General features: G+C 42.2%; 1 protein-coding gene across 2 annotated transcripts; it reads right to left on the minus strand.

Annotated features, from left to right (window-relative positions):
- Positions 1-6747: 6747 nt before the first annotated feature.
- LOC121614728 (profilin-2-like) lies at positions 6748-11127 on the minus strand. 2 transcript variants are annotated; one of them, XM_041948755.1, is made up of 3 exons: positions 10799-11122; positions 9066-9258; positions 6748-7178 (listed from the first exon to the last, which is right to left on the minus strand). In XM_041948755.1, exons 1-3 carry the CDS (start codon positions 10925-10927, stop codon positions 7081-7083), a joined length of 420 nt encoding a protein of 139 aa, XP_041804689.1. In that variant the 5' UTR covers positions 10928-11122; the 3' UTR covers positions 6748-7080. The 2 variants fall into 2 exon arrangements, with proteins under 2 accessions (XP_041804689.1, XP_041804691.1); XM_041948757.1 differs by lacking the exon at positions 6748-7178 and adding an exon at positions 7195-7492 and having other exon boundaries at positions 10799-11127.
- Positions 11128-11364: the final 237 nt, after the last annotated feature.

Raw genomic sequence — 11364 nt, forward strand, 5'->3', positions numbered from 1 at the left:
TGGGAAGGGCAGACTTTTTATGCATAGGCGCTTGAGCATCTTGAAGCATGTAGTAAGGGACCAGAAAATGATTAAGTTCACTATGGACTTCAGGATATGTTTGAGATTCACCAGATTGCGTGTTAGATGGCTGCAGTTCCTTGGCTGTGGGTTTATTTGGCTTTGCTGCTGGCTGCTGTGGACTAGAGGGATTATTCATGTCCCCAGCAGATAAGTCATTTTGCTGCTTTGGAGGCTGTATGGAATATGGCTCATATTGCACCACTGGATTTGCTGGTTCATTCCCTGGAGGTGGAGTATTAGAGGGCACACTGTAGTGAGTTGGTGATTGCCTTTGTGGTAGATTTTGCAGATCCACATTTTGTGGAGGATATGGCCAATGATATAGTGAATTAAGTGCAAAAGGGTAAACTGGATAAGAATTTGTCAGCTTGCTGGGATTACTTTCAGGCAGTGCAGCAGGGTTGCCATCTGGTGGCTGGAGATATGGCTGCTTTTCATTTCCAGATGGAAGTGACTGAGGTGAAATTGGTGCTGAAGAGGAAGTTGTGGCAGGTTCAGTTGGCTTTTGAGGAGGAGGAGGAGTGGAACCAAAGCCATTGGCAAACCCAGGATATGCCACTGAAGGCAGGTATGGCAGTCCTGGATATACTGGAGGTGCATATTTACTTTCTGGCCCAGCCTGTACAATATGATGGAGATGTTGATGAAAAGCAATTTGTGGACAGCAATTAGAAAATCCAGGTGGGCAGAATTGAGGGCAATACACAGGCGAAGAGCCTAATTCAGGGACTTTGACTATACCACCATTACTAGGCTGTGAAATGGCAGATTCTGGGGAGGTTTGACCACTGGCTGGAGCGGTTACCTGTTGTGGTTGCTGTATGTTGGTAGTTGGGGGCACTGTTACAGGCTTGGGGTGCTGGGGTGGCCTCATGTAGTAGTAGTATGGGTTAAAGTGGTGAGGCACCAGGCCATCTGGAGGTTTGAGAGCTGAAGGCTGTTCAGTTTGGACTGGCTTTTTAGTGGAACCTGTACCATTTGTTCCAGCACCTGGTGGCTTGAATAATTGAGGGTAAGATGGTTTATTTACATGTTTGTTAGGCATTTCAGTTACTACAGGAGCAGCAGTTGTCTTCTCAGCTGGAGGATTTTCAGGCTCTGGCTGGGGGTAGAAGGGGTTGAATGGCTGGTACATTTGGCCCTGTGGAGGTTCAAACCGTGGTGGTTGTGGAGGCTTTGGAACAGCTGTGGGCTTTATGGCTGGTTGATTTTCAGGCTCTGGCTGAGGGTTGAAAGGATTAGGATAGAAAGGATTGTATACTTGGCCTTGAGGGGCTTCGGGCCGTGGTGGCTCTTTGCTCTCTGGACCTGGTTTACTAGGTGATTTCTCAGGGGCTTTGGGTTTAGATACCTCAGGTTGCAATGTGCTGAGGGTTTGAACTTGGCCCTTTGGAGCTGGTGTAGGGGTTTGGCGTGTGGGTGGCATAGGCACATAAGGACCTTGAGGAAAATATGGGAACAGGTGGAATGGCTGGTACATTTGTCCCTGCGGTTCCTTAAAAACTGGGGGCTTTGGTAGCTCAGGCTGGTCAGGTAATGGTTTTTCTGGGTTTTCAGGATACAGTGGATAAGGAGGTTGCACTTGGGGAACTTCAGATGCTGGTGGCTGTGGTGGCCATTGGTACCACGGATAAAAAGGAGGGAGATGAAGGGGTTTCTGCTCTCGGCCCTCAGACGGGTTTGCAGAGGGTTCTACAATTTTCTGTGAAGGCTGAAATGGGTGGTTAAGTGGAATTGCAGGGAAAGGTTCTTCCACTTTACTAGGTGGTGGTTTAGTTACTGGTGGCTCTGTAGGGAGAGTTTCAGGCTTAATTGGTTGAGGATAAATTGGAAGAGGGTAGGAAGGTTTCCATCTTTGGTCCTTTGTAGTTCTGACAACTGGAGCTGTAGAAGGTAAAGGTTTTGGTTCAGGCCTTGGTGCAGGAGGGACATCAGGGTTAGGTGGCTTAACATAGAAAGGATAACGGTAAGGGTAAAAAGGTTGTTCCTCTTTGTTATCGAGCTGTTGAGTGGCTGGAGGCTGTTGAGGCAGTTCCTTTTCAGGCTGGGTTGGCAAGGGGTAAAATGGCTGGGGCACTTGTTCCTCAGGGGTTAATGGCAGCTTTGCAGGTGGAACAGTTTGGGAATGTTCATTTTTCTTAATCAGAGGGGAGGTTGGCTGTACAGCAGGTGTAGGTTTAGGGTCTGCAATTTCAGGGTAAGGGTAATAGAAATCGGGGTAAAAAGGGAAGAAAGGTAACTGAGGCTGATAGAAATCCATTGGCCCCTTATTTGGTTGCTCATTAGACACCTCTGGGTTCTGTGGAAAATCTGGTACCTGGGGAACAGCAGATGGTGCAGGATTTTTCGGTTTAGGTTCAGGAGCATGGGTTGAAGCAGAGTTATGTGATGGGGTCGAGGGGTATGGCGCTCTGCTTGTGGTTTCAGTTTGTTTTGGACTACTTGCTGGGTTTTTTGGGAGTTCAGGTTGAGCTGGTGACAGTGATGGACAGGAAATTGCAGTTTCTCCATCTCCAGCCAATTCCAGGGTGTACATTCCATCCTAGAACACAAAACTGGTTACCCATTTTTCTCTTCTGGTTACCAATTTTTTCTTAAACCCAAGAAATTTGTGCCATACCTTTTTCTCCAGGCAGGGTGCATACATACGAACAGAGATAACCACACCTTCAGGATGTACAACGACACTGAACCCACATCTAAGTGAGGCTTTCATCAGAGGCTCCCAGTTACCATTCACTGTAAAAAGGAATACATCAATGCCAAAGACAACGTCCCATGACAGAAATTCTCAGTCTTCCGTTCCCGAACAAAGAATGATGGCAACAAACCATATGCCATCTTTGAAAAAAATTTTATAAACAGACTAAATCCTGAAACAGATTCCTACAGTCGATGCCTGTTACAACTTTCTACACTATACCCTCCTGCCAAAGTATTTCTCCTTCAACTATGAAAGGTGAGAGCTAATCAACACATGACTGGAAGCCTATAAGACCCTTCATCACTGTACAAATTCTCCAGTAATCGAAGTTTAGTCCCATCATTTAACATTCAGAAAACAATTGAGAAATTATGGGCAATTCAGGCTTTATAGAATCAGAAGTAAAATTTCCTCACAACTGATTTTATATTATATATCTATATGGCCATTAAACAATTGGTTACACATGTTTAACAGTTAATGTCTACAGCAGAGTGCAGCAAACATGTTAAGCATTCATTCATTTCTTTCCTGAAACAAGACATGAAAATAGAGATAATGGCAAAAACTTACAATGTACTTTAATTTCAGCGACAGAGATTGTCCATTCCAGTTTTACCACCATGCCCTCAGCATGGCAGGTGACCATTGGAGGGTTAGGTGAAGACTGCCTCAAAGGACATGACATCCTCACTGGCAACCCCAGCCAACGCAGTGGGAGAACATGGCTATCCTCCTGAAACCAGTAAGAATAAAGTTACAAGTGTAGATTATTCAGCATGCAATGAATTCACAATAAAGTCTCCCACCTCATGAGCAACAAAGCAACCATCATAAGGTGCAACTAAGAGCAAATCTCTCCGTGTTGACCTGACGGTGTAACCACAGCTTGGTGGCAACTTGGACAGAGGCAAAGGAGACAGGCGACTTCCTGAAAGATTAAATTTAACAGTAAAGAGGATAAACACCACACTTGTAAGAAACTACCCTGCACATGCTTCCAATATTGTGTTTAAATGCAAAAGACTGAAAATTTACCCCTGTCCACAAGGAATAGAGATCCTGGGGTAGAAGCAGCATCTTGGACTCGAAGCATCATGGAGTCTCCTGTACATTCAACCTTTGGTTCCATTTTAAGGAGTTGTTCCACTGCTGCATTGTCACCTCCATGGCCTTCAGGCTTTTTGGGCTGCCCCCAGCCTTTTCAAAATAAGGCATCATGTTCAGAGGTACACCATCATTATTCAAGTGTTCAAACAGTGCATACAGATTCAGTAACAAGCCTAAAGGTCAAACAGTGTTAAAATCAGGATTAACAACTTTGTGGATTTTGTACAGGTTTGAAATACAGATTGTAACTGTACATACCTATGTCTGCTTGGTAATCTGTATCAACATCGAGCAATTTCTTTGTGGCTTTGGTTCCTTTGAGTTGAGCACCTTGCAGAGAATTTTGCCCGATTAAGAGTCTTCCATGGTGCAGTTCACTTCCTGTAACTCGACGGTAGCCAAGCGTCGAGTTTCTTCTCAAATTATCCAGTGCCTTAAGCTTAAATGTTAATTGTGTGCAATGGCAACTAGCAACCAAAAACAATCCTAAACATAATAAAATCTCAATGCCCCCTCTCTTTCTACACGCCATTAGAACAAAGAAAAAGCACTGCACAGGCAGATCACCTCAGCAGCATGCCGCAAATGCTGAACTCCCCTCTGAACAAGAGGTTTTAAAGACTGATCATGTGAGAGTTTGGTCTTAATTACAACTCATCAAACACCTGACCACAGCAGCTGCTGCCAATGGTGCAATTAAGAGTGGGCCGTCAATATGTGGCCCAGAATGCCCCCAGCTGAGAGGCTGACACGTGGCCTCAGGCAGTGGCACTCAAATCATGTTGCAGAAATGGGACAAATACATAAGCATGATATGATAAGGTTCTTCTTGTTATCATGGGTGTGCCATCCTTGCAAGTCATATGGAAAATGTGTCTAAAATGATGCACATAACATTTATACCATAACCATTGCGCAGCTGTAAGAAACTTGAATTGTTCAGCTTTAATGTTTCACTCAGTTTAAACATGTGGCTCCAATAAGCAGATATGGAATACATGTGATAGTGTGAGGCAGAGAAATTACCTTGAAGCTACATAGAGGAAACAAAGGGGAGAAACTGGGAAACCTTCTACCTACTTCTGAAAATGTGCTTCTGTTCCTGACAAATTAGTTGTCTGACACGACTGGAGTAGGTAGAGTCCCTTCAAAGCAATGAATTCTCATTAGTGACGGCCTGCAGCCCATTAAAAATGTGGTTGATTTTCCTCCAGCTTTCTGGAAAGAAACAATTTGGTAGGCTAGTTATTTCTGGGATTCAGGGAGAGAGAAGCTGATTACATCCCCTGACACTACATTCTCCAATTAGAGAATCTCTTAGTTTAAGAGTGAATAGCCCGAGTACTGCTTTTCTGTTTGAGTGTACAAGATCCATGCGCAAATCAGTCAGTATTGTTGCTAATGTAGCACATCATGCTAATACAATAACTTTCAAATGGATACCTGAATTAAAACTACACTTACGAACTTGTGAATCAGTCAGCATACAAGTTTGCACTCACAAGGCAACAGACAGGACATACTGGCTTTACCTCTGGTTGGAATAACTTTTATTTGATCTGTCTGTAAACAACAGGTCTCATCAATTCATGGCATTTGAAATAGCAGATTTTGTGGCAGAAGGAATTTCCAACTAAAAAAAAAAACATATTGCAAACTTATTTTTCTGTCATTTAATTCTGTACATATTCCACAAAGTCTGGAGATTACTGATGCCAAAATATCCCATAGGAAAGTGCCATTAAAAGTTACTTCTTGCTGGGGCAGCAGATAAAAATCCAACTTGTAGTAGCAACAGATCAGATCGATTTTATGGCACAGAACACACAGCTATTCTCAGAAAATTTTCACAAGACAACTTACAAATGTTCTTATTCCAACCAACACCATTTTCAGTATGTTAAGTGTACACAGCATCTTTTTTTTTCTTTTATATATACTTCTAAGTACCGTACTATGACAATTTGTGAATACACCTTTGATGACTAAAGCACAAGGCAAATAATTCCAAGGTGTTGGAGCCCAACAAGCCTCAGTTTACAGTCAAAATGCATTCATACTGTAGTAAAATGACATTTCCATTTCATCGGTTAATGGATATGAAGTTAGCAACAAATCAATTAGTGATGAAAAGTTTAAGTAGTGTTGAAGTCTAAGGAAGCAGTAAAATGTTTTACAGTCATCTGAAGTTGTCTTAATGATTTACAGTCAACAGGTGATGCCAACAATCATCAATCAGAATAAGATGAAGTAATTCTGATAATCCTCTTACACTGACAATTGGTCCTTTGGGGAGGGAAAAAAAAATATCTTCACAAACATGAGCATGTAGTGATTTACAGAAATTTGCACATAGCAGAAGCTGACTGACAAATGACTGAGCTGTCACAGAGGCGGAATGTCCACTGAGACTCCTGGATGTGGTGAAATATCATGACAATATCTTGAGACCTCAGCAATGCTGACCTTACACTACACTCAAACAACAGCCCAACACCACATCATTAACTTTTAAAACCACATTCAGGTACAACAGCAAAAGCATGTGATGGAGGGGAAAAGAAGCTGTGCTTGATGGTGACAAATTGATACATACAGGACTCTGTCAGAGGGAATTTGTCATTTCTTTAATGGGGGCTTGAAGATGGAGGCAGATGAGAAGATGGTTTTGGCTGGAATATTATGCTGTAGAGAGAGGGGATAGGGCTGGGATCTGTATGCTAAAGAGGGTATGCATGCAACTTTTAAATGCCCACATGCTGATGAAAAAAAAAACAAAAAACTGGCATCTTTTATTAATGCTCACAAAGCATAACAATACAAACTGTCGCCACCATTACATGTGTACTTCCCCTTGGAATATCAGCCACTTTCTATTCCAAATTAGTGTTACACTTTTATTACAATTCACAATCTTTTTTTTTTTTTTGCTGCACTCTTTTGGTTAATAAACATTTCAAGGAACATGCCATTACTGTAGTGCCATAAACATGAGAAGTACAATGTTAAAGTGGGGAAGGTTTATTAAAAAAAAAACAAAAAACAAAAAACAAGAAAAAAAAGGAGTGTGGGGGGAGTTGAGCAAACAAAAGGCTGCGTATAAAAGTAGACTGGGAGGAAGCAACATTGTATGCCATCTAATCCTGGAAGTAGTGTCAACACAATGCAGTGGGAGTGAGCTGATGGATGGGTGGAGAGGTTGCTCAATATCCAGCCTTCCTCAGGTATTCAGCCATTTTATGTGCTTTCTGGTTAAGCTTTCCACCATGGACCGCCTCCTTTCCCATGACTAAAACCAATACTGGAGCACACAAGGAAAAAAAGAGAAATGAACAAAATTGAAGAGTCTCCCCCCTACGGGATGAAGGGGGGAACAAGGGTGACACAGTATCTTACCACTCTTCATTGCTATTAAAAGTTTCCAAGACATTTGACTGCTTGCAGGAGAAATCTTAACAGCAATATTTCTTTTCTCTTCTTTTTGTCCCTCAATTTTATCTAAGTGAGCTTGAAAACATTAAAACCCTGAATCCCTTAAGTATTTTGCCATTGAGTAAGCCTTCTTATTCAATCCGCCTCCATGGACCCCTTCTTTGCCCATTACAAGAACCAAAACTGAAAGAGAAGAGATAGGGAAAAAAAAGGGACAGTTAAGAAAAGGAGAAGGAAAGGCATTCCAGGCAAGTATTGTCACTTCAAGTGTATTCAACTGTGTGTCATACAGGGCTGTGTCTGCAGGGTTTCTCTGCTACCACAGACTGCAATACGTGATTTTACTTCCAGGTTATTTGACCACTTGACACAATGTGGTGACAAATGGGAAAATTAATTCAGTGTCCAAAAATTGTAATTTATTACTGACTTGTTTTTCTTAAAATACAGAATTGTCACTGAATGATAAGGTGAGCAGTTTGTGGGCCCCACACAGCCCTGACCATCCATAACACATGGTTGAATATTTCCAGTACATAATGCAACAATTATAAGCTGCAGGAAGATCAGTGCACTGATTAGTCAGGACAGCTCCTGCTGGCCTCTGCTTTTACCAGCAAACCAGATGTAAAACGCTAATGAGCCAGGGGAAATTTTAAAGAAAACATTTAATGTTAGGAGGTAAAGCACTGAAGAAGGGACAGGCTCATTCTGCTACATCAAAACATGACTATGAATATACATGCCGGGGACTAACTAAGGTGCACCCCCTTCTTCCATACGGTTATGTATTAGGACTGCAGCATCTCACTGCACTTGTCAGTGAAAATTAAATATATGTAACACAATCTGTGCTCTTTTAACTACTCTCCATTGAGTACAACATGCAAAGCAGAAGGATGACAGGTGAAAGTCTTAATAGAAAAGAAGGCAGTGTTGGGAAAATGAAGGAAATCAGATTTTGGTTTGATTGCAATCAGTGTTTCTCACAAAATCTGGCAGTGCACTCCAGCTTTTTGCTATTTTGCAGCCAATTACCAAAGGTCTTAAGACTACAGACCTGAGAAAATTCTCAACCTGTGAGAAACACTGGAGCAGTATCCAACAATGAGGACCATAAAGGCAAACAGACTGGAGTAGGCAAACCCTGGTTTATATACGAGGTTCACAATTTTCAATTCAGACTAATAACCAAATACATGTAATATTTTATCCTTACAAGTCTGCATCTAAAAGCTTTGCCTGAGAGCATCATAGCACAAACACTATTTTTGAGCACTTCTTACATGCAGATTGTAAATTCTGGCAATTTGAGCTGAAATTACAGACGGCTAATCAGCTAGTCAATCAATAGAAAATGCACCGGCAATAAGGCTGCACATAACAATTATCATTATCAATCAATTTGCAGATTTTTTTTCTAAATCTTTTCGTCTATATAAAGTTATAAAATGGTGAAAAATGCCCTGCATAACAAATAGCAATGTCTTCAAATTACGTGTTTTGTCTGACCAACAGTCCAAAAAGCCAAAATATCCAAAGATCATGTTTGATAAACAAAAGAATCAATTTTTCATATTTAAGGAGCTGGAACCAGCAACAGTTTGGCCAGGACAGATGATGCTATCCTATCCTAGTTGGTACAACTTTAAAAAAAACTAATGTGTGACAGCTCTCATAACAGAAAACATTATGGTATATTAAGCCACAAAGGCAGCATTTTAATATTTGCGATGAAGTGAAACTACACTTTTACCTTTTCCAGCTCTCCCCACAGAGATATTGTATGTAGGCTCTCCTCCTTGGCTCTTTGTCCTGATGTCCATTGTCCAGTCCCCATCATCCTGGAGGCTGTCTCTGAGGACTGAACACTTCTTTGAGCCCAGAGTGAGACCGCTGGTGTAAAAGGTCTCCCTGTCCTTCCCAATAAGGACATCAATTTCTTGAGACTGAAAAACACAGACACAACCACAGGATTGGGGCAGTGTCAGTCAGATCCTCAGACGGGTGCAACAAATATACTCTCAGTTAAATGAGTCGCTTAATTCCTCCAGGTCTAAAAAGGGACAATGTTAACTAGTACACATTAAATTGTTAACTACTACATATTAAATTTGACAATATTAATTATGCTTGGAAGCACCTCTTGGATCTAACAGTAATGTAACACGAGCAGGTGCTCCTGATGCACAGGTATGCAATGTCCACAAGAAAGGAAGTAAATGCCCCAAAAAGTCAGGGCAAGGCTTCATTAATGTACAAAAGTTAAAGGGTCTTTTTTCCATGGCTGCATAGTGTGGCTTTATATTGCCATTGCAATAAAGGCTTTCTTACTTTTCTACTGTAAAGAACCGGTGCTTTTTGACTTTGTGAGGAATTCATTTCCTTTCTTACTCCATTTGTAAATCACCCATCTGACAGAAAATTGACAATTTAATCAATAATCAGTTATACATCAACCAGTAATTCCAATATCACCAATAATTTGTTGGTGAGGATCTGCTGCTTCTGTCGTAATATAAAGGACAGTAAACTGAATATGTTGTGCAAAGTAAGATCAATACACATCCTCAGCCTCTCAGGAGTTATTCTGACAGTATCTCACTCTTTTCTGACATACAATAGACGACAATCGATAATGAAATTAATGCTAGTTAGAGGCCTATTCGAAACACCAAAACTATGCTGGCATCAGTACTGGATATTGAACTGTGACATTAACTCCAGCCTCGTGTTAAGTGAGAGGAGGTTTGTGAATAGTCGTTGGAAAGCTTTAAATCTATTGATATTTGGACCACAATCTCTCATCCCGTCCCTGCCTGCAGCGAGTGGCGGAAGTAAAGTGACGTACATTCACCGGACTGGCTCTCATGCCGTCCCTCTCAATGAATTAAGAAAGAAAAAATACATTGTCATTCCCGTCAAAAAATATCCGTGTATGAATGTGCAGATACATTGTTCGCGTTCATAATGAGGAAGCCTCATAACAGGCTGACCAAGCGTCGGCCAGTTTGCCTTTTTAACCACGGGTAGCCGGCAAAGCAGCAGCTTAACGTTAGCTAATCAAAGCGGCCGTGCACACAAAAGCATGCACGTTTTCTCAAGTCAGACACCCGTCTACTCGCTGGTTTTAAATCAGCGTTGGGTTCATTTTGCTGTGTCCTGACATTTTCATCAGTGTTCGTTCACGGCAAATAATTGCCTCATGTCTTGCTGGTACGTGCAAGCCACAATGAGTAAAGTCTTATCTGATCCACACGAGGTCTAATCCCGCAACGTTTCCTTAGCAGGAAATAGCCGAGACAGGCCACTGATAAACTAGCTAGCCCACTAAGCTAGCACGACACTAGCTTGCTAGTCATTTAGACAGTGCGAGGGGAACGGGTTTAGCGCTATTCAGTCTGTTGAGCGTCTGCGTGGGTGATACACAACAACAATGTCAAACGGAACCACGCTTTCACCTCTCACTACCAAATTATGACTTCTTACCGTGATATTGTTAAAAGTACCACCGGCATGTGCTGCCCAAACATATTTGGCGTCCTTATACCCAACAATGGCGCTATCCTGACAGCTGCCATCGGCCATCAGGTTGTCCACGTAGCTTTGCCAAGACATATTCAAGAAATTGACGCTATATTAAAAATCCCTACAGGTCTGGAAGTGAGGTTGCCAAACGAGACGGCCAAATCGGAAGAAATCCTACGGACGAATTTAGAGTCTCCAATCTAACCCGCACTTCGACGTTAACCAACGTCAAGGCTGGGGCAGCAAAGAAAGCCAGGGCAATGAGGCAGCGGCTGGGTGTAGTCCGTATCAGATCACTCCGCACAATGAGCTCCCCGGCGCTTTTATGGCAGCAGGCGGCGGAATAAAGAGGGACTTAACAGCTCAGCCAAGAGTCAACTGTCTGAGGGAATGCCGGGGTGCACGCAGAGGCGAATGCGGATTTGCTGATCGAATCGTTTAGTTTGTCATTCTTTCATTCATTGAATGTATTTTGATGTCGTCGGAGTTATGAAAGAGACCGCCAGACAGCCAGTTTGGATAGCCTA

Source organism: Chelmon rostratus, chromosome 12 (assembly GCF_017976325.1).
Source record: "Chelmon rostratus isolate fCheRos1 chromosome 12, fCheRos1.pri, whole genome shotgun sequence".
Taxonomy (NCBI): domain Eukaryota; kingdom Metazoa; phylum Chordata; class Actinopteri; order Chaetodontiformes; family Chaetodontidae; genus Chelmon; species Chelmon rostratus.